Source organism: Misgurnus anguillicaudatus, chromosome 2 (genome assembly GCF_027580225.2).
Source record: "Misgurnus anguillicaudatus chromosome 2, ASM2758022v2, whole genome shotgun sequence".
NCBI classification, from domain to species: domain Eukaryota; kingdom Metazoa; phylum Chordata; class Actinopteri; order Cypriniformes; family Cobitidae; genus Misgurnus; species Misgurnus anguillicaudatus.
The window spans coordinates 15,566,246-15,590,214 of NC_073338.2; the positions used below are offsets into that span (position 1 = coordinate 15,566,246).

Below are 23,969 nucleotides of genomic sequence, written 5' to 3' on the forward strand. Positions count from 1 at the left end.
TTAAGTATATGTTTAATACGTTTAACTATACTACATTTTTACCTGAAGATTATTTTACTCAATGTAATGCCATATTAGGGGCCAGTCACACCAAAAGCGCTTTAAACGCTTGCAAACGCAAGGCGCGACGCATTGCCTTTTATAAAAAAAGAGCAGTGCGACGCGGCTTTTCATATTGCTAAGCAACCACCGAGTCAGCTGTCTTGTCAAGCAAATATTGAAGCGTGAGCGCTCTTTTGCTGTTAACTGTCATATTAGCAGAAACTTTAAAAAGAGGACGCTTGCTCTGACCTTGTTTGAGGGTGAGATGTGCACAAACACAAGAGAGAGTGAGCGAGTGGAGTCCGGTTCTTTAAAGCAACTGTAAACTTCCCTCACCACAACGTAAGGGCCGCCTCTCCCCTCATTCGATTGGACAATGGAAAGACACGAATGACGTCGAGCGCTCCGCTCTCAGCGCTCCTTCAAAAACGCGTGCGCGGCAGGCGGCAAAAAAACTCAAGGCGCTCGGCGCGCATAAACAGCGCGCAAACGCGGCCTACCCATAGAATATCATTCAAAAAAGGCGCCTGCAACTGCCATAAACGCTTTTGGTGTGACTGGCCCCACTGTATAGATTTTCTTTCTTTAGGTAGAAAAGTAGGCCTATACTGGCATAGAGATATACATTCAATACATTCCCCACTCAATGTTCGGGACAAAGACATTTGATTTTTCTTTGTCCTTGGTGTGACAGTACCCAGAAGCTCTACATAAAGACCAGGGTGGGGCAGAGGGGTGGCCACACCCTCCTCTGTGGAGAATATTTTTGCCCTACCCAGAAACAAATGACATCTCCATTCGAGTTCCTTGCTTTTACCTATTTACTTTACTTTTTAAGCCACTGCTATTTAAACAAGCGTTTAGTTGACTGGGTTTCATTTTTATCTTTTTATTTTTATGTTTATTTATAGAGCACTTTTCACAGATATAATCACACTTATTTGAGCATACTGATAATACATGAAACAGTTCTTATATAAAACAAATTCAAAAGTTTGTAACCTACATACACGGGTTATGAGAAATGCATTTTATTAAAGCTGCAATTCGTTACTGGTTAAGAATAAAACAAAAATTAGTTACAGAGCATGAACATAAACAATAAATATTAAAATGGTCTCCTTATCTTGCCTTGATTCACAGTGGTAAAATTAAAATAAGCTTTTGCTTTGTGTTTCACAGTAGTTGTTTTTTAATTCTGTAACTTCCAACTTTGTTTCAAACAGAGACAGAATAGATATGCAAAAAATACTTATTGCAATAAACTAATTAACAGACAAAAATGGACATTTCTGTTATATTATATTGCATTGTATCTATGTGATATGCTTTTTTGCTGTTTCAGTGCAGTTTTTTAAAACAATTTATTATTTAAAACATTTTTATGTTACACATCTCCAACTAATATAACACGCTGATGTCAAGTACAAGGATTTATGGATTTAATATAAGCATAAATAAAGAGCAGTCATGCTATCAAAGGGTATAGTACAAGATTTGGACGATTTCACGAACCACAATGGCGCTTTTATCGATGTCATTTACGATTAAGGCATTAAGCATATAAAACGTATTGTTAATACTGTTGTGATCAGCAAAGAGAAAGAATGTAGTACATATTAGCATCATCATTATCTGTTAAGGAAACATGTGCTTCTGGTTAATATATACAGAGAAATGTTTAATAATTAATACTCCTAATACAAATACAGCTACACCTAATAGAAAACAAACAACATTTTTTTTAAAATAAGGTGAGTTTTCACATTTGGATTCTGCTGTTTTCAAGGGATGAGGAGATGTACTTTGATATGAGGCTGTGGCCTGGTGGTCAGTAGAAGTGGTTGAGTCTGCACTTGTCCATCCGGCTGTCTTGTTTGTATGCCAGCACAAGTGTTATAAGTGTGAAAGGTGTGACGTGAAAGTACTTGAGATGAATCTACACCAGTCCAGCCTCAGCATTTTGAATGATCTTCAAAGGTTTCATGTATTTTATGAGATGAATATTGTATGCATGTGCAGAATTAGGAGTGCTGCTGCTGTGTATGTGTGTGTAAATGCTGATGTGTCAAATATGTCTGTGCAGGTATATGTACATGGAAGTTTAGTTCTTTGAGCCTCCGCCAATAATCATAAGTATGTAGAGGAAAATCATGATGATATCCAGGTAGATAATTAAAGCACCGAAGACGTACTCTTCAGGGTTCAGATTGTATTTTTGCCTGCCCATCACCAGCTGACAGTCCACCGCCAGGAACTATAACAGAGATATAAACAAGACAATGAGAAACAAATCCATATCTTAAATACATACAACATACAATCTAATCTGTTTTAAAGAGACACTCCACTGGAAGCTGATCTCCGGGTCTGGCGGTACCACTTTTAGCATAGCTTAGCATAATCCATTGAATCTGATTAGACCATTAGCATCGCGCTAAAAAATAACCAAATAGTTTCGATATTTTTGTTCCTATTTAATCTCTTCTGTGGTAACATTTTGTACTAAGACCGACGGAAAATTAAAAGTTGTGATTTTCTAGGCAGAAATGGTTAGGACTATACTCTCATTCTGGCGGACTTTGCTGCTGTAACATGGCTGCAGCATGCGTAGTGATATTACGCACTGCCCGAAAATAGTCCCCTTAGTAACTTTAATAGCAGGGGACTATTTTTAGCTTCTGCGTAATATCACTGTGCCTCCTGAAGCCAAAAAGTGGAGTGTCCCTTTAAAAATCTCTGGTTTTGCATTGGTGGACAAAGTTGTTTTTTATACACATGCATGTTATCAATATTTGGGGGATTGTCGTTAAAGGTCCACTGTGATTTTTAGCGGCATCTAGTGGTGAGACTGTGAATTGCAGCCAACGACTCACCCCTCCCTTTTTAAAACGTATAGAGAAGCTACGGTAGCTGCCACAGGACAAACATGTCATCCCCTAATAGTGCGTTCATACCAGACGTGAATAAAGCAAACAATGCCAGACCAGAGACAATAGGCTTTATGCCCAGCTGCACTACCTCCTGAACTTCAGCCAGCTCCTTGTTTCCTGTCTGCCATTGTTGGACGGGCTGATTAGTCTAGGTGTGCCTGATTATTGTTGTGACTACTGAGGTCGGTCACGCCTGGATTGATCAGTTTGTCCAATAATGGCAGACAGGAAACAAGGAGCTGGCTGAAGTTCAGGAAGTAGTGCAGCTGGGCATAAAGCCTATACAAAAAGACAGTGCAACAACAATACAATACAATACAACAAGACATAAAGGTGCAGAAAAATAAATAATATTGCCAATCAGTACAGTTGGTGGTTCTGAGTAAACATCTTTTAAACATCTCTACACATATGATTTTATTATTTTTCTTACCACTGCATACAGAAGAGCTCCCAGACACCCATAGACAATTTGCAAAACCCTGGAGTAAAAGAAGATGCTGAAGAATCCAAACATGAGTAAGTCCACAGCGAGTATGAGCAGAATGCCATTACACACAGTGAAGTCCAGACGAGTCTGAAAGCAGAAAACATACAGCTGGAATTAATAGATGAAAAAACAAATAGACTCAGATGTCAAGTTATTCAATAATTGGTCCTTAATGTTTATAAAGTTAAATTGTTATAAAAATAACACAAGCTACAGAATATTAAACTTGCTACACAAATGAAATACTTTGAGTATACAGTAATGTGGTTCAGTGCTCATCCAGACTCTAGAAAACTCTTGAACCTCATTTTTTTCATATTTTAATTCCTTACAAAACCTTGACAACCACTGCAGTCTATCATACTCTTTAGATATATTGTGTATTGTTTTAAGTCATTGATGATGTGAGAAGATTAGTGTGAGACAAACTGAATATACCTGGGCAGAGAAAATGATGATGGTGAATGAGATGATCACGGTTGATCCTAAAGCAATGACCACTGATGTTGTGTTGTGATATGAAGCCACAGTCCCGACCATGTAAGACAGACTCAGGGTCACCATTGTCTGCACAGATACAACAGCATATAACATGACATGTTTACAAAGACAATAGTATAATGGAAACAGAAAAATTTACAGTTTATATATATATATATATATATATATATATATATATATAACAATATGAAATATTTTGCATTTGGCAGACATTCATCCCCAGGACATTATATGTATAAAAATACAAAAACTTTAAAATACAGTTTACTAGTTAGCTTAGTGTCTTGCATGTTAATCTAACACCAAATTTAAACTATATAATTTAAAGTCGCCATGAAACGGAAGTATCGATTGCCTAATTTTCCCCGTGTTGACGTATATCTGAGTGAAACTGCTTCTGAAATGAAAGAAATATGGATTTGAATTTGTCCATCGAGATCTGATTGGATCATTTAAAGTTGGGTCATGTGGCTAATTGCTAATCGCAGACCAAGTCCACTTGCCATACCATATGACCGGAAGTGAAGAGAGATCGTTTTGAGGAGATTTACATTTTTAATTAAAGATTACAAGGGCACATGAATTTTTAAAAAAAATAATGAAGCTTACAGATAAGTCATTTGTAAAAAAAACCTGACAATATTCCAAAACAAATGACAGTTTTTCATTTTAATTTCATAGCGACTTTAAAACATTTAGGGGCGGTTTCCCGGACAGGGATTAGACTAGTCCTAGACTTAAACTGTTGAGCGTCGCCGTCCCGAATACGGGACACCTAAGTTTGCATCAATATTGTTGATGTAAATTTTTATCTATCACTACAAACTATATATCGTTGGAAAGGTCTAAGCCTCCAGAATAGACATTTCAGCAGTGTTTTATAAAATAAATTATGTAGGGAGAGTAATTGATTCATTTATGAAGAGAGTGTGCCTCAAAACATTTATTTTCTGCTAAATGTCACTGTCCCACCAGCAGGACGACTACATTTACTTCAGTGTTTGCATGTGAATTCTAATCTAATCATGACAAACTGTATATTGTTTGAAAGCTCCAAGAGTGTAGATTTAACTCAATAGGGTGGGGTGACGCTTAAGAGGTTAAACACTTTTAAGAGCTCTCCAAACTGAAAACAACTTTCACTTACAGATCTTAAAATACATCAGGGCCCTTTGTTTTACTTCAAGATGCACACAGGTAATGTTTTTAGTAAGGCATGTTGTTTAAAACTAGTTATATTTCCTAATTAAACTAAGGCCTAGTCCTGGATTAAGCTAATCCTGGTCCGGGAAACCGCCCCTTAAAACAAGCATTTTCATCCATCCCTGCTCTCTATCGCAATACTTTACCTTTAAATATACAGAATAAAAATATTCAAATATTTTTATTTTTTGCATTTTTTGGTGGATAGCCATCTTTACTTTAAATATATTTTTTTTAAAGTATAAGTATAAATATTTTACTTAAATGCACATTTTATTCATGTCCCCAGGATTTTACTGTTTCCCAAGACTTTCCCCGCTTTGAAAATCTAGGAATATTGGATCTTCTGAAGGCCACTTTAAATATAATCTTATTTGAAGTATATTTTATGGTTTCTTTGATGTTCTGATGCATTTACAGAAATGTTTTATTAATGTACAATGTCCCCGATAACTAAAAAAAAGGGTAAATCAAAAGTCACTATTCTCATTTTCTTTTCAGTATATTTTATGATGTTGATGCTATGACTGTTTAAGTCTAAACTTTAGACATTCTTCTTTAACAAAGCATTCACATAAAATGTCCAGTAAATGTACTTATCCCGCAATAGTTAGTTTGTCCAGAACAAAGCATTCACATAACTTATCTGGGTAATATACTTATGCCGCAATAGTTAGCCTTTTTTGAAACGAATGGATTTTAAACCACAATACTGACACTTGCATTACATGTGAACGGCCCCTACGCTAATAGAATTCTTTTTCTCTCTCCCTGTCTCGTCCTCGACCCCGAGGACAAAGAGACAAACAGACCCAGTTCCTAATGCTGTGAAGGTCATCACAACACTGATCTAATGACTGTCCTTCTACGTGATGCGCGACCAACGACCATTGGCTGAACCAGTTTAATCCGCTTACCAGTTTCATATCCCTATCGTGTTTATATATATAAATATATATGTATTTCTCTCAAGGGTTTTTCTCCTCCTAGGAGTTTGATCTATCCTTTAACGATAATCTATTAATGTATTTGGTTTATCATATAATAATAACTATTATAGTATAATATTCATTATACATCTTTACCATGTCAAGGTTTATTACAGGCTGACCCAGTTATCCCTTACATCAGTGGTTCTCAAACTTTTCGGCATATGCACCCCCTTGTGTAAGGTGCATTCCTTTGTGCCCCCCAAGACAATTCATGGCACAAAACATCTCAAACTTTAAATTTAAATTAAACAAAACATATTAAATGATACAATGTAGTGATGCTGGTTAGTCTTATCTTTTCTGAGGCAGAAATGATAAATGAATGTATTTTAAAAGATGTCAAAAAGTGGGGCCTCCCGGCACCATCTTGCACCCCTCAGTTTGAGAACCACTGCCTTGCATAAACCTGGAAAGCCATTGCACTTTGTCAAGAGGAAGTACAAGCTGTACCCATTTGTTATGAAAAGGAAATTACTACCTTACAAAATGCTAGACAGAGGAAGTGGGAAATTTTGTCCTATGGTTAAATCTATGTGATTTTACTATATGTGACCCTGTTTGTGAAATTCAGGCTAAAGTCTCATAATCTAATGATGATAAAAGAGCATCAAAGTTTACATTTACTTTAATTAAAGATATCAAGGTTATATTTTCACAGAATGTTCTTTATATTATGTAAAATGATTTTATGTAAATCACGAAAAAGGCAATTTTTACAGGCAGGGTCACAAATGAGAACAATGAGAGAAACAAGACTGAGGAGGAACCAGCTTTGTGAAGGTTAACCGTCCACTGATATAAAGATTTTGAAGTTACGTTCATGTTTGAGACCTGAATCATCTAACCACTGGTGACTTTTTAAGCTTGATGATGCTCTAATGCAAAGTATGACAACATGAGAACAGAAACTCACCAGTGCCATCAGGTTCCAGGGATGCGAGCGACTACACTTGGAGAAAATGGCAAGACACGAACCCACCACGACAAAGATGATGTATGAACTTAAGTACACCCAGATGCTGCCCTGAACCGCCACCTTGACTGTGGTTGAGAAGGTGAATATGCACACTATAGTAAAGGTGACTAGTAACTGAAGGGTTACCACGCTGAACACCTGCATGTGTCAAAAGAAAGATCCTTATAATTGCATATTATAATCAAACTTGTACGGTTTCACTAAAAGCTACCCACCTTCCTGATAAATGCTTTCCGAATAGTGTCATCCTCAAATTCTGACACTAGGAGTTCATTATCTTGATTTGGATTAGATTCATCTGATGCAAAAACAAACAAACACGTTGTCATTGTGACATTCTTCCTTTATACACCTATTTGGTTTTATAACACTATGGAAAATGTAATGTGTCAGTAGATCACTGATGCAATCATATGAATTGCGTAATATTAAAAGCATGGCTGAAGTATAACATCTGTTGTGACCAAAGGTACATTTGGGTCTTCTTTTTTGAAGCCAGCCTCCTCTGGTGGCAGGTTGGGTGCAATGAAGCCGCCTTGTGGAGGGACGGGTTGGTTATACATGATAGGGCCTGTAGGGTACGGAGGGGGCATGTAAGATGAAGGTGGGAAGATTGGTCCTGCCAATGGGTCATTTTCTGTTGCAGCGTTGTGGTTTTCTTTGTCCCCCATGACAGGGGCTGTAGGGTAAGGAGGGGGCATGTATGATGATTGGGGGTAAATTGGCCCAGCCAAAGGGCTATTTTCTGGTGCAGGATTGTGGGTCTCTATGTCTGACGTGACAGGGGCAGTAGGGTAAGGAGGTGGAGGGTAGATTGGTCCCGCCAATGGGTTCTTTGTGTCCGTCATCCTAAACAACAGAAGTTGTCATTGCAATGTCAGGATATCAAAAGAACAGGACAAGATGCAATACTGATGTAAAAGCAACTTTGGTACAAATATTTAAATTTCAGTTATTAGAGCACACTACAATTATTAAAAACTATATTTTTTTGTACATTTGTAAAAATAATATATTAATAAATATATTTGTGTTTTAATTCTTAATGTGGCAGTTTCCAAGACAGGGATTAGATTAGTCCTAGACTAAAATAAATGTAAGAGCTGTCCAAACTGAAAACAACTTGCATTGACATACGTTAAAATACATCAGTGCCCTTTGTTTTGCCTCAGAATGCACACAAGTAACGTTTTAATAAAACATATTTGTTCAAACTAGTTTTATTTCCTATTAAACTAAGACCTAGTCCTGGCTTAAGCTAATCCCTGTCTGGGAAACAACCCATATATCACTTTTTCTCATCTATAATAGCCTGTAACAAATTAAAAATCCTGTAAAAATCCTCCCTAAACTTCCCCCAAAACTTCCCCCTGTAAATACAGGTATTTATATACTCTCTCAAAAATAAAGGTGCTTGAAAGGTTTTTTATACATTGAAAAAAATTATTCATTGAATTTAATCCATTTTTTTAAGGTAAGTGGTTGCAATCCATTTTTTAAGCTACATTTAAACAAAAGTTTTATATTTTATTTTACTTTACTAATCTTTTTTGTTTAAATGTAGCTTAAATAAATTGATTGCAACCACTTACCTTAAAAAAAAGTATTAAATTCAATGAATCATTTTTTTCAGTGTAGCGATGTCATAGAAGAAAACAATTTGGGTTTCAAAGAATCATTCAGTCAAACGTTTTTAGAAGTACCATTTCTTTTTTACGTTTTTATAATCTGAAAAACCTTTTTATCACCACAAGATCCTTTTGTTAAACAAAAAGGTTTCTTCAGATGTTAAAAGTTCTTTATGGGACCATTCGTAAAGCACCTTTATTTTTTTAGGAGCGCAACTATGGGCATTGCTAGGTTTAGAGGGGATGGGGAGGGGCTTTGCCCTCCGAGAACATGAAACCCATAAACAAAGTAAATATTTTATTATAATAATGATATTAATTGTAATATGAGCATAAAACTGAAAAAAAAACAGTTTGCAGTGCTTTAGTTGACCGTATTTATTTTTATTCTTTCTCTCCTTGTAGTTTTTTTTTCTTTCCTTCTTGATCAACCTTTACCTAATGTCTGCTCTTTTTTGCATTTCCAGTTTTTATATTCTGTTGCCTGGCTGACTAATTCAACCTGTTATGTGTTCAAATGTTAAAATTTTGAACAGCATTACTCTAAACACACACTGTAAAAAATACTTTGCTGCCTTAACATTTTTTGTTTAATCAACTGAGATTTACAAGTCATGTCAACAGAGATGAGTTGTCACAACTTATAAAATATAGTTGAGAAAAGTCAACTTAATTTTATAAGTTATAACAACTCACCTGTAGACAACTCATCTCTAGTCAAGATTAATAATAGTAAGTTGAAATGACTTGTAAATCCGAGTTGATTCAACAAAACATTTTAAGGCAGCAAAGTATTTTTTACAATTAACTATATTTAATATTTATTACATATTTATTATATATTTAAATAATTTATTAACTATATTTCTCTTAGGCCCTTCATTTTATATAAGTTATTTTATAAGCTTTACCATACATACATTGGGATAAACTGTGTTACTAAGAATTGAGAAACAAGTTGCTAATTTTGCAGAACAGTTTTATTTTTTACCAGAAAAAAAGGTTCATTATATGTGACCCTGGACCACAAAATCAATCAAAAGTCGCACGGGTATATTTGTAGCAATAGCCAACAACACATAGCATGGGTCAAAATAATTGTATTTTTTATTTTTGACTGATCATTAGGAAAAAATAAGCAAAGATCATGTTTTGTAAAGATATTTTGTACATTTTCTTCCTGTATATTATAAATTCGTTTATTATTAGTAATATGTGTTGCTAAGGACTACATTTGGACAACTTTAAAGACAATATTTTGAGTTTTTGCACCCTAAGATTTTTAAATAGTTGTATCTCGGCCAAATATTATATTTTTTATTCAGATTTAAGATGATGTATTAATCTCAATTTAAAAAATTTACCCCTATGACTGGTTTTGTGGTCCAGGATAACATATTAAAATTTAGTTTACTTCCACTGTAAAAAAGTAACTTACTGTAGAAGATAAAGACTAACATTTTTTAATGTTCATTTAACTTTGAACAAAATGTTGCCAGTAAATAACAAATGTAAAATCTACAGTAAGTTACTGGCAGCTAGTTGCCAGTAATACCCAGTAATACTGAAATTTCTACAGATATTTTTTACAGTGTATTTATAACCTGCATGGTGTCAAGAGTCTTATACCGCTAATAAACAACCGCTTACTGGTTTAACTTTAGTTGTATTGTTTCACTGGGATTGTTCCCCATACTAAAGTGTACAGTTTTACTTTTATTTAATCAAATTTCATTTATATTTAAAATACTAAGAGGATAACAAAGGTTGATTAAAGAGACATTTAAGCTACAGAGTCTTTTGTTTTTATTTGTAGGACTGCTGATATTTTAACTTAAAGGGATAGTTTAATGAAATGAAAATTTTGTCAACATTTATTTACCCTCAAGTTGTTCCAAACTATTTACAAAACCGTATACATTTCTTTCTTCTTCTGAATACAAATTAAGATATTTTAAAGAATGTTTGTAACCAAGCAGATCTGAGGCACCATTGACTGCCATAGGATAAAACAACACTATGGAAGTCAATGATGCCCCAAATCTGTTTTTTCAAAATATCTTGTTTCAGCTCATGCAAGTTTGCAACAACTTGAGGGTAAATACATTTTGACAGAATGTTCATTCTGCACTGAACTATCCCTTTAATTTCACAGAGTCGAACTGATTATTTAAAATGAGAACACGCTTCCTACAGTTGAGGCAAAATCTGTTTCTCATTAATATCCATTTCATTTCTTAATTGTCAACTGAATCATTTAGAGCACAAATAAAAATAAAAATGCTCACCTGGTCTGTCTGGTCTAGTTTGAGGTTTGAACACCCAGAGGTATCTGATGTTTAAAGTATCACCTGTGATTTTCACACAGCCTGAAGAAGCTTTCACATCCGTTATTACGTCACTAACAAAAACCCGCGGTGTGGAAAATCTGTAAAAAAGAAGCTGTGGTTGCAAACAATTGCAAGCTAACCGAAGTTCACATACACTTGTTTCGTTTCCAGTTAGCTTGAATTGGTGCAAAGAACGTGCACCAGTCACAATAAAATAAAAAGCATTAAAATAAATAAATAAAAACACTGATACTTTTCTATGACAATAATAATAACATTTCTCATTTCATTGTTTACAAACCACTTCACTTTCATTTTTTTTCTCATAATAATGAAATATAATAATGAAAGTATACAATAATGAAAGCATATAATATTGAAAGTATATAATAATGAAAGTTGCCCATCAGTTTCTGTATTATTCTGGCCAGGGGTCTAACAATAGTCATTAATGAGTGAGGTAAAAAGCAGCTAATGATCCTGATGAAAACATACCCACAATAATTTTTTTTCTGTAATAAGACCTATTGCTTGCATATGGTTTGATATGTTCATACTTGGTTTATGTCCTTTTGTGTTCAACAGAAGGAAATCACAACATGAGTGTACATAAAGACGGGAAGAGGTTTCACAAGTTCAACAACACAAGTGCAACAAAAGCGCTGTTGAAACATAGGAAGATTTTGACACATGGGGCAAAACCCACTAAGCTTTGTCTTCTTTCATTACTGCAGGTTAAAACTAAAGGGCTGTTTTCCGGACAGGTTTTAGATTAATCCAGGACTAGTCCTTAATTATATTAAGACATTTAAGTCGTTTTTACAAACAAACCTTACAAAAAACAATACCGGTGTGCATCTTGAGACAAAACAATAACATTGATGTATTACGATAAGGTGTTTTTAAATTAAGGCAGCTTAAACATGCATTTTAGTCTGAGACTAAGATAAGCCCTGTCCGGGAAATACCAAACAAATAATCAATATATAAAATGACAAGCTTATTTTAAAGACAATGCATTTTTAAACTAGGGTTGTAAAATGACACAAATACGCTTGCACCAAAGACACTGCAACTGTCATGTACTACAGCTCAGTGTGTTTGTGACTGTTGTGTCACAACATAAAGCTTTGCATTTCTGTAGCTCAGTGGGTTAAAGGTGCCAAAGAATGCATTGAAATAATAAATGTTACATTGTTCTCTGATATCTACATAGAAGGTATGTGGCTTTATTAAGTGCAAAAATGATCCTGAGACAATTTTACATGTCCATTTAGGATTTTCCCATAGAATGAAATGTTCTATTATTAACTTATTTGAAAAGGTCATGAATAATAAAGTTGAGCTCTGCTCTGATTGGCTGTTTGTCAAGAGTGTCAAGCGCGAGTGATTTAAATGTTAAGTCAATGTAAAGACGCGCGTCTGGAGGTCTTGCGGCGCGAATGAGGCGTTTAGCACGGCAGACGCGATTCTGCCTCATTCGCATGAATTGAGCGTTGCCACGGGAAATGCGCGAGTTGAAAAATTTAAACTTTGGCGGAAAAATGCGCTGCATTAACCCCTCCTACGACGCAAATTTCCAGATGAATGTCTCAATGACTAGAATTTCACGCGTGAATGAAGCAAGTAAACTCAAAATATTCAAGCGGCAAACTAGAAGCGGTAGACGGGAATTTGACGCCTCAAACACGGCTGGTGTGAACCCACAGTGAGGGGACATAGCTTGAAAATCAGACTTTTTCCATGTTTAAGTGCTATAAAATTCTATCAACCTTTATCTGCACTATCCAACCACAGCACTGCCATTTAATGCAGAGAGAAAGATGGAGAAAAAAAATCAACAGCACAATTGAGTTTCAATTACAACAAACCACACTGAAAAAAAATTATTCATTCAATTTACTTTTTTTTTTTTTTTAAATAAGTGGTTGCAATACATTTATTTAAGCTCCATTTAAAAAAAACAGAAAAATTTAATTAAATAAAAAAGTTTGGTTTAATTTTTTTTTTTGTTTAAATGTAGCTTAAATAAATGGATTGCAACCACTTACCTTTAAAAAAAAATAGTAATTTGAATGAATCATTTTTTTTCAGTGAGGTTTGTTGTAATTGAAACTCAATTGTGCTGTCGATTATTTTTTTTCTCCATCTTTCTCTTTGCATTAAATGGCAGTGTCGTGGTTGGATAGTGCAGATAAAGGGGGCGGTATTATTGTAATTGGCCTTGCTACCTACCTTACAAAACAGTCGAAATTTGAATGAATAATTTTTTCTGTGCACCATCATTGTGATCAGTGTTTGCATTTCATCAGCTCATTTGCATTTTAAAAGACACACCCAAAAATGGCACACTTTTGCTCAGCCCTACAACGTGGCAATTTTAACATGCTATAATAAATTATCTGTGGGGTATTTTGAGCTAAAACTTCACATACACATTATGGGGACGCCAAATATTTATTTTACATCTTAAAAAAAATCTCATAATATGACCCCTTTAAAAAAAATTAAGGTGCTTAACAATGCCATGAAAGAACCCTTAACATCTGAAGAATCTTACTTAAAAAAAAAAACATGACCAAAAATGAAAGGCAGCCATCACACTTAAGCATATTTATTGTAAAAAATACATATAAAAACAATTTGTCAGACATACAAAAGATTTAGGCATAGAAACAGCATCATGGACAAACAAAAGACAAAGCCATTTTGAAATGCAATACATATTTACACTTTAATAAATAAATACTCAGTTGTTCTTTAGCAGAATGAGGGCAGATTGTCTGACTGGGGGTGTGAATATCCTCAAACCATATTGACCTAAAAACATTTCCACCTTATTCACTTTTGACCAACAACTGTCAAACCACACAGGATCAACCGGGTAAAAACCCTTAGCACTGAATAATAACATAACTTTCCATTGATTTTATACTGTATATATATATATACTTATATTTTTTTTAATGAAAACACCACCTTTGGAGTTAGCTATGCCCCAGAATAATAAAGTAAATATGGATATTGAGGTATGGCACCATATAAGTTAAACAAAGGGCAAAAGCTAACGTACAGAGCTTAAAAGATTGTCAAAATACTCTGACAATACCTCCCATCCACTCCACAATGCACTGCACCACAAACACAAAACAAATGTAACTGTAAAGATGATTCCTGCCATCCACACGCACACCATCTTAAGTATTCGAATATAAAAGATGAGTCTCCTCTAAACCAAACCCATTACAATACTTTTCGGAGATTTATGACCTCCAGTGGGCCATGCAGGGAAAGCCCAGAAGGCATAAATTTCATACGTCCAGAAAGTCTGAAGTCCTCCAGGACGTTACTATTCAAAATATAAACCATTAATCTAAGGCAAAGAAAAGGTAACAGACCAACTCAACACTATAAGACACAATAGAGTCATCAACGTAACACTCAGAAATCAAGTAACCCCAAAAACCTCAAAACACATATTTTTAATGTAAAAACATCTCTGTGTCGGGATCTTAAACCTGTCCAAAATATTGGCTTTCCACTGTACTCTTCCTATAGTGCTGGTGAAGAAGTCCTCATTTCCCATCAGCTGCACTGAAACTCCATCTCTGGCAAGGCATGAGCCATATGGCATCACTGTACCCGACACACATCTCCCGAGTCACAGATGGCCTGATTCACACGCATTCAACATATTATCAGAGAAGGCCTGGTGTGACTGGATCTCTTCAGTCTACTACATCCCATCCACATTGAAGCATGTTGAATGAATGACTGTTCACAGTCCTGCACAAAAACCAAATCTGCGCCCTAAATCCGAATGATGTTGAACACGAGCAAGCACCTACAGACATTTCACCGCAACCAATGATACATCCATTAATCTGACTAGTTGATGCATTGCTCCGGTTTGTTAATAACCGAGCAGAAGTATTCGGACCAAGAGGAACTGAGAGCATGTGGATAAAACCAATGTTCCTATTAGCAACAATATGGGAAATAATCCCCCCACCCTCAGAAAAACCCCCCATCATTTAGTATCACCCGAAATATAAAACATCATGCCTTGTATGTAATCCTGTGCAATATTTACGCATGTACAACTTATTTCTTTTCATCCAGGATCTGCCAAACAACATCAACCGAAAAAGTTCATTCAAAGTCTTCCCAGCATGCTGAGCAAAACCCAAACACCAAGCCTGCGAACCCAGCATAAATGACGGCGTATCCAAACTCCATCAAGATGTCCGTGAGACGATCCGTGTGTACCTTTTCTCTCCGGTTACATTTCAAATCCATGTCATTTGACGGTCTCACGTTGAGTTTTGTGGTAAAGAGTTAAGAGAGAAAAGGCAAGCAGAGCAAACCTGCTGTTCAGTCAGGTGCTGCAGAGCAGAGAAAAAGCCAAATCACATCAGAAACTTAAAGCCAGGCTTACTTAAAACAGGCTTATTCATTTAGCAACAAGTTTTGATGGTTGTTATCCGTTTCATAAAATATATGCTCCTGCCCGGGGGTATTGTCTCCTAAACAGATGACACAGAAACAAACATTAATGCCAATGTCAAAATAGACACCATACTCTCTTTTGTGAATGCCTAAATGCTCACCTGAGTCGAAGTGTCATTGCACCTGGACACACGAATCAATCGAAAGGATGTTCAGGACAGCACGGCTTCACTTTGCTCCATGTATCAATGCAGCTGTTCAGAGAAACAAAATCAATATGCATTCGATCTATTCGAGTCAAACTACTTCAAAGCACAACACTCAGGTTTCATGTGTTTGTAGGGGTGTAAATCAGATCCAATAACGTTTTTCTCCTCCAGCGATGCAATATTTCCCGATACAACAAACACTGCTTCAATGCAATTACGATTGGATTAATTTATTGATCTTTTTATATTATGTGCCTAGTCAAACAGTTACATTTTTAACTCTTTTTTCACCATTGACTAGTGATGGGCAATTTCGAAGCATGCCTTATGAGGCTTCGGAATATTTACGATTCTTTTGGTTCGAATCATTGGTTTGTAGCTTGTTTCAAACTGGCCAAAGTCACATGATTTTAGCAAACGAGGCTTTATTACGTCAAAACTGTTTTGAAAATCTGAAGATTCACCACTAGGCGGAGTTGATCACAAATGACCAGTGTAGGTGAACTCGGGTCAGTTTTATTATAAAAGTTCATAAAACATTAATCCTTCTGACTAATAATACTACAATTTTGTCTACTTTTGGTTTATAGACAGATTTAATGACAAAAAATGATAATTAAAAAGGGAGTTCGTTTTAATGATTTTGCCATAAATAAAACTAATTGGTTCAATTGATTTGCTGCTTCGAAAAGCTTTGTTTCTCCCATCACTACCATTGACGATAGGGCTGGACAAAAAAAATAGATTTTTTGATTAATCTTTTTTTTTTAAATGTGGTCGATTCAAAATCAATTCTCAAAGGGAATAAATCAAATTTTTTTCATACCGTAAAACTTCAAATAATAGCAGAGTCCCAAATAGATGCCTTGTGTGACGACAGGTTTGGGTAAATAAACGCCTGTCTCAAATAAAGGCCGGGTCTGTTTTTTAGTTTCGGGTTGTATTAAATCTTCTAAACCCCGTCAGATTGTCTGTTTAAGCCAGTTCTATGGTGCAGATTGCACACGCTAAAGTTTTACCGGTAGATGTCACGTGACTAGGGATGCATATCAATTAATCGCGATTAATCTATAGCAGAATAAAAGTTTTTGTTTACATCATATATGTGTGTGTACTGTGTATAATAACTTTGTATATTTAAATGCACACACATGCATGTATATATTTAAGCAATGTTTACATGTGTATATACATTTGTATATTTATGTATAATTTATATTATATATAAATACTTAATACATAAATATATTTTTTTCTTAAAATTATACATGCATGTGTGCATATTTATATATAAATAATTATTATACACAGTTCACACACATATATGATGTAAACAAAAACTTTTATTCTGCTATAGATTAATCGCGATTAATTGATATGCATCCCTACACGTGACAGACGCAATCGTTCGTTAATTATCACTATGACAACACAACAAGTGTCGTTGTCAGGATTGCAGTGATGATGACAGTAGCGGAGTGGCAATCGTGAGGCTCTGGACTTTTCCCGGTGTGCCTGTAGTGTTTTGAGGGCCGATCTGATAATAGCCGCGCTTTTAATCTTTTGTCATGCATGCACACATATTGTATTTCTCAAACGAAAAAACTATTTATCATATATTTAATATGCTGTAGCACCCAAAATGTATCTGGCTGCACCGCTCTCTCTATCAAGCCTGTCTCCCCTGGAGTCGTAGTCGAGCGTGCTTCGTGCAACTTATTAGCCAATCAAAAAAAAGAAAAGAAAAGAAAGAGGCTACACAATAGCCAATCAGAAAATAGCACTGTTGTATCCGTGTAAGATTTAACGCAACAACCAATAAAAAAGCATACCCTTGTTTGCTTTATTTATGCTGCCAATAATTTAAGACTGTTATTCTTACACAAACTAATTTGTTAAACACATTTAAATTATAAATAAAACGTAATATTTGAACAATTAAATTAAAAGCCTGTCTCTTATAGATGCCTGGTGTGATGATAGGTTTGGGAAAATAAAAGCCTGGGCTATTATTTGAAGTTTTACGGTATTTATTTCCGCAAACATTGAACGTAAAATTAACGTTAATCTAATTACTAGTCTTCTTCACTAGATGTCACACTCTTTTTTGCCTTGGACGATGTTACCAAGGAGCGAGAGGCGAGCCTGTCATTCATTTATTCAGTGCTTAAAATGGCAGTTTCAGGTGCTTTATCGATGTTGAAGCATTTTAGATTTCGCAAGCAAGATGACAATTATGTTGTGAACAAGAACAAAGCTATATACGTGATTTGTAATGCAGAGGTAAAATGCTGTAGTAATATTAAATCTATATTCATTGATTTGAATCGAGTACAAAAATTGACATGAGAATCGGAATCGAAAATTGAACCGATAGCTTGCGAATCGAAATCGAATTGATCTGGAACATCTGAATCGGCCCCAGCCCTAATTGACGTTTTTTTCCGGCAATGCTAATTTACGCTTTTATCCACTAGGTGGTGCTCTTACCCAACTTATAAAACACTAAAGCATTCACTTAGTTAAAAACAGTTGAAACTTCATGTTTGTTTTGTTCATCGCTCTAAATCTGATCACTAACAAAAGTGCTTTACAAAAATTCAATTATCTAAGCTTTGTGTTCAAAATGTTCTATTTTTGAAGAAATCTACTCATATTTGAGAGGTGATAAAGAGAGAACAAATGAAGATAGGATGAAACTTTTTTTTTTAAGTAGAGGGCAGAAGACCTGTTCTTTCATTTGATATATTGTATTTTTATAAATGTAAAGAATAACATTTTCTGGAAAACATTAAACTTTTGTGAAAATGGCAAAACGCTGGCGGGGAAAGAATTAATAACTTACAAATGCAACTAAAATATATATCATGAAATAGAAAATAAAAATCTCTGCCCCAATTGGAATATTTACAACATCAAACTAACAAAAAAATACATTTTTTTGAAATAAAAAATAAAAAACCAATGAGGGGAAAATAATATCAAGCTTATGATAGCAACAGTCAAACTTCAGTATTTTGTGCCAAAATGTGCAATAGTACCGGTCACTGAGGTAGTTAATATAAAAACACACACAAAAAATAAAGCTGTTAAACTTAAACGTTTAGAGGCAGTTTCCCGGACAAGGATTAGACTAGTCATGGACTAAAATAAATGTAAGAGCTCTCCAAACTGAAAACAACTTGCACTGACATATCTTAAAATACATCAGTGCTGTAATGTTTTTAGTAAGGCATGTTTGTTAAAACTAGTTATATTACCCAATTAAACTGAGGCCTAGTCCTGGTTTAAGATAATCCATGTCTGGGAAAGCACCCCTTAAAGGCGGGGTGCACGATCTGTGGAAGTCAGTGTTGACATTGGAAATCACCTAAACAACACACATTCTTTTGATAGACCCGCCCCACAAATACGCAACCCAGGCAACGATGTCGGTTAGTACAGGGGTTTTCAAACTGGGGGGCGGGGCCCCCAGGGGGGCCACGAGATGGTGCCAGGGGGGCCCCAGTTTTATGACATTTTATAAAATACATTAATTTATCATGAATTCTGTGTAATTAAACATAAAAAAATAAGGCTACTAACCAAAAGCACTACTTTATTTGTATAATTTAATATGTGTTTTAGTAAAATGTTGAGTTTAGAACAGTTTTTTGTCACAAATTTTCTTTGGGGGGCAGCGAAGGAATGCACCATACACAAGGGGGGCCGCACGTTGAAAAAGTTTGGGAACCACTGGGTTAGAAGACACGCTCCTTACTGCTGATGTGTGTTTTGGTACTCTGTCTGACTCCCTTTTCCAAAGCGTTTTCAAAAATCGTGCAACCCGCCACACAACTTTAGATCTTATAGTCAAACAAGTGCTGCAGTGTTCTCTTTAGAGAGATTTTTCTTTAAAAAATGAAAATAAAAAAATCAACATGTTTAGAAGAGAGGACACCGCGTTCTGCATGAACAATATCACCTGCAGTGCTAAACAAACGCTCGTCTTCTGTCTATTTCTCTGTGTTTTCGCTACTACAACCGTTTGGTTGCAGCATCGCATTCACTTGCTGACGCTAGCAGATGGAAATAAACGAAAATGTGCGCTTTGGCAGAAATGCGTAGATGGATGTTACGTCAAGGAATGAGGACGTGGAGAGTGTCAAAATATAGGTACATCATATTTAATATTTTATGTGCGGCATCTATGCGTCATATCGTTAGAAATTTAATCAATGTATCGATCCATATCCATGTATTTTTACACCCCTAGTCGTTAGTGAAAGTACCTCTTATGATAGACACACAGGCAGGCCAGTCGAGCGATGGTCTCTCCTTGTAGTAGATCTTCAAGACAGATTGAACATTCGCCACTGTCCTTAGCAAGAACATCCGCTATGGGGCAAACAGATGACGTATTAGACTTATTAGCAGAAGAAAGAGATCACCAATGACATAAAGAAAAGGAAGCTTACTGTTATAAGGAAGAGGTGGAGAGGTGAGACAGCTTAAAAGGTGGTCCTCGATTCTCCCCCCGGGGAAGGGTTTGGTGCAGAAAGGGCAACGTATAGCTGAAATGGAGAATTAAAGAATAAACAAATTTATACTATGACCCTTTTGACATTCTGTTAAAATATATCCTTGACATGATATCAGGAACAGGAACAGTACAGAACAACCAAACAGAGACTCAGACCTCCAGTGAACTGGATTTGATGTCCATTATGTTTAATTTGTCGTAAAATTAATAGGGTTGTTCAGATGGTAAATAAAGCTTGGTTACTGTATTAAGGGGGGGCTTGTGTTGCTGTCTTTGTCAAACCTGTAGACTGTTTTCTAATCGTTGTCACTCACTATCAACACTGCATGCCTTGTATGAAAACCAGGAACAGGAAATTAACATAACTGGACGTTTAACATCACTGTTTATTAAAGCAAACGGTCGTTTTCTTGCGTACCACCGTGACGGTTGTTGACTCTGTAGAGGCCGATCCACGCCTCAGACATCGGGCGCGCGTGGTTCCCTCTCACCCGTGCGGATCTCGTCGTGACGCCGCTCCCGGAAGAGTGTCGAGCGCCGGGCAAACGCTCCGAGAAAGTGCGCTGCGGTGCACGGCCTATTTCCTCCCCGCTCACAGGGCCCGTCGGGCTTCCGTCCTCTTCGCGTTTCTCATCGGCTCCGTTGTCGTCCGTCGGCGAGGCCTGGCTGGTCAGGGACGGGGACGCGGTGCGATCGGCGGGGCTGCCGTCACCGCTCGCCTGGTGTCCGGTATCCGAATCGCTGCCCTCCTCTGACCGGCTGTGATTCGCCTCTGAATCATGATCGAAACTACCGGAAAACTCCACCATGAGGCTGGTAGGCCTTGCGCTCCGGATCCGTCGACAGGATTCCCGCTTGATGCCATCTTTATCGAAAGATGTTGGTACGGAGTCCTCATGTAAACGACTAGATCTCGTGCCCATGTTTAGCCGAGCTCGCGCACTTAATACCGATCGATCGATGACTGATCAGCTAACACGATCGCTTCCGTATGAGCCCCCAGGATATACAACCTTATCGTACATTGATTTAAACGCCATATAACATCGAAATGTACTGTATTTTGGTTTTATTCTTTCATTTAAGACAACTGTCTACCGCATTTTCCTGGAAGTTATGTCCTGTATTCCTTAACGCACTATGCCGGAAGTTCGCCTTCTGCGCGCAACCGATCCTTTGACGTCACAGTCTACAATGACTTTTCATCCAATCATAGAACACGCACACCTAGCTTTTGAAAAGTACTGCACTGATTTTGAGAGTAGATGATGTGGGTCGTTAAACATGTGAACTAACAAAGACAACTAAACTGACTTAATTTCTTTATTATTCAAATATAAGTGAAATATACTTTACATGTTGCTCAGAGAATGTATTAATTACCATTCTATTGAACCATCTGCCTAAACCCTAATGAAAAACTCCAGAACCAATACTATTCAGTCTTCAATTTTAGATTTATGTGACTAAAAAGGACAAAATGAGACAACATTGCAGGATTTATGTAAATAAAAAAAACTGAAGAAATTTTTTGACTACTATAACTTTGTGGGTTAAGGACATATTTCTTACGGCAGGGAAAAGGCTATAGAGTAATTCTTTGATGGTGATTAATACTGTACATAAAGTCTAAACATCATCTAGAAAACTTATGTATTCATGGTTTGCACACTTATCAGAAGCATCTTTCTCTGACAATAATGTGATACTACAGTATGAGATCCAGCTCTCTCATAGCCGTTTGTCTTTCTAAAGAACTTAAAAAACACTGACACTTAAAATTAACCATCATAATGTAGACACACAAATATCAAGAATCCAAGTATGAATCACAACAATGGTGACAATAAATTGAAAAGCGTTATGCTGCAATGCATGCTGGGTATCAACAAATTAAAAATCTCATCCAGGACTCCCAGAATTTCAATAAATAATGAAAACTTGTACTATTGTCCTTGTCACCATTGTTGAGATTCATTCTCTGATTCTTGATGTTTGAGTTTTGTTAAGCGCACTACTTTTTCCTTCAGATGGACAAGAGTTCTGGGCCTTCCACTGTAGTATTTTAGTATTAACAAAAATTATATTTCAGATGAGTATTTAATAAATAATCAAAACAAAAGTAACAAACTATTTAAAAAAAAAAAAAAAAAAAATATATATATATATATATATATATATATATATATATATATATATATATATATATATATATATATATATATATATATGATGTATGATATTATGTACAAACAACCACCAAAGAGTTGCAATGTTGTCTTTACTCAGTCATAACAAACATGTCTTAAACACACAAAGTTATAGCAGTCAAAAAAACTAAACAAGATCAGAGTCAAGTTCAACTAAAACAAACACTGATCACAATAGCGGTGACTTTAAATGAAAAAAATAAAATAAACCTTGAGTAAGAAAATGACTCTACAAGTAAGATGTAAAATGCAATTTTATGTTTCAGACAAAGATGGTGAGAGAGAGGATAACAGAGCTTTAAATTCTGCTTCAGTGTTACTTTTTAACACTCTGTAAGATGGGACAATATATACACCCATCAGTGTTTGTTTAACTTTGGGGATTTTGCTGTATGAGGACTTCCTGGGGGCTAAGTGAGGGCTGCCCGTGCAGGGCCAGCGCTAAGGGGCCAACGTTTTGCCAGTGAGCAAACCTGCGCGGGGCCCTTAGGCTGGCCCATAAAGGACCATCGTAGGCTTGTTTGCAGGGAAGCTGCTGTCGAATCACAACAACACACTAAACAAACTACACAATCAGAACTCAATATGTATTTCTGAAGGAGGGACTTCATAGATCAAGGAAGACATCAGCCCGTTTTTAGGACAGTGAAAACAGCGCTATACAGATTGTGTGAAAAATACTGCGTTTTTTTACACGTGAAACATGAACACGTGTTATATTGCGCACTGTAAACACAATCAAAGCTTCAAAAACACAAGAAGAACGGGATCTTTAATAAAATGTTGTACCTTTTTGGGTACCTTCAGGACCTATTGTGTACTTTTAATGGTACCCAAAAAGGTACAATATTTACCCATAAAAGTACTGTTGAGGGGAAACCACATGTTGGCCCAATGGTGTAGTCTAAGCGGCAAATGTTTCAGCCATTAATTTTGTAAATTTTGTCTCGCATCAAAATATGAAATCTTGCTGTTTAAAATGCGAATCAAATAAATATCTCTAATCTAAATTCGCAGATTATCAATGTTTGATCTTTCTAGACTCTTAAAAAATGGGGTAAATAGCACTAAAAGCTCGTAATCATAGGGGAACCATTTTAATGCTATAGCACCTATAAAGCACTTATGAAGAACCATATGGGGGGGATATAGCATCACTATAGCACCAGCTATGGTTCTATATAGCACAATAGGGTTCTGCGAAGGTGCTACATAGGTGCTATATGGCACTTGAAATGGTTCCCATAGGATTACAACCCAGTGAACCACTTTTAGTGCTATTTAGCACTGTTTGTTTTTAGAGTATACTATAACTTTGAATTGACTCATTCAACTGGTTCTCAATGTCAGTCACAAACTCGACCATAGATAAAGGCTAGATGGCTCAAGGCGGAGTCCCTAACGGCATCACAGGGTGCTCGCTCACTCGTAGCATTGTGTTTAATGGAGCATGTCCTTTTGAATGACCATGACTTGCTCAATTT

At 36.1% G+C, this 23,969-nt stretch overlaps 2 protein-coding genes across 2 annotated transcripts; both read right to left on the bottom strand.

Moving 5' to 3' along the window:
- Window positions 1-1,057: 1,057 nt before the first annotated feature.
- Window positions 1,058-11,214, bottom strand: LOC129441902 (protein lifeguard 1). The gene is made up of 7 exons (XM_073873524.1): window positions 11,054-11,214; window positions 7,589-7,986; window positions 7,353-7,432; window positions 7,075-7,275; window positions 3,904-4,032; window positions 3,409-3,552; window positions 1,058-2,299 (listed from the first exon to the last, which is right to left on the bottom strand). Exons 2-7 carry the CDS (start codon window positions 7,983-7,985, stop codon window positions 2,147-2,149), a joined length of 1,104 nt encoding a protein of 367 aa, XP_073729625.1. The 5' UTR covers window position 7,986; window positions 11,054-11,214; the 3' UTR covers window positions 1,058-2,146.
- A 2,479-nt stretch (window positions 11,215-13,693) lies between these two features.
- Window positions 13,694-21,462, bottom strand: LOC129441911 (uncharacterized). Its single transcript, XM_055201684.2, has 5 exons — window positions 20,694-21,462; window positions 20,211-20,306; window positions 20,025-20,130; window positions 15,706-15,798; window positions 13,694-15,621 (listed from the first exon to the last, which is right to left on the bottom strand). Exons 1-4 carry the CDS (start codon window positions 21,196-21,198, stop codon window positions 15,741-15,743), a joined length of 765 nt encoding a protein of 254 aa, XP_055057659.1. The 5' UTR covers window positions 21,199-21,462; the 3' UTR covers window positions 13,694-15,621; window positions 15,706-15,740.
- Between the last annotated feature and the right edge of the window lie 2,507 nt (window positions 21,463-23,969).

What these genes read in the sequence shown, in the direction of transcription:
- LOC129441902 (XM_073873524.1), bottom strand. Translation starts at nt 7,985, where the DNA reads ATGACGGACACAAAGAACCCATTGGCGGGACCAATCTACCCTCCACCT. An exon ending in TCATCATTTTCTCTGCCCAG is followed by an intron (nt 3,553 to 3,903) that starts GTATATTCAGTT and finishes TTCTGCTTTCAG; the next exon opens with ACTCGTCTGGACTTCACTGT. An exon ending in GAGCTCTTCTGTATGCAGTG is followed by an intron (nt 2,300 to 3,408) that starts GTAAGAAAAATA and finishes TCTCTGTTATAG; the next exon opens with TTCCTGGCGGTGGACTGTCA.
- LOC129441911 (XM_055201684.2), bottom strand. Translation starts at nt 21,198, where the DNA reads ATGGGCACGAGATCTAGTCGTTTACATGAGGACTCCGTACCAACATCT. An exon ending in AGTCAACAACCGTCACGGTG is followed by an intron (nt 20,307 to 20,693) that starts GTACGCAAGAAA and finishes TCTCCATTTCAG; the next exon opens with CTATACGTTGCCCTTTCTGC. An exon ending in TCCACCTCTTCCTTATAACA is followed by an intron (nt 20,131 to 20,210) that starts GTAAGCTTCCTT and finishes TTTGCCCCATAG; the next exon opens with CGGATGTTCTTGCTAAGGAC.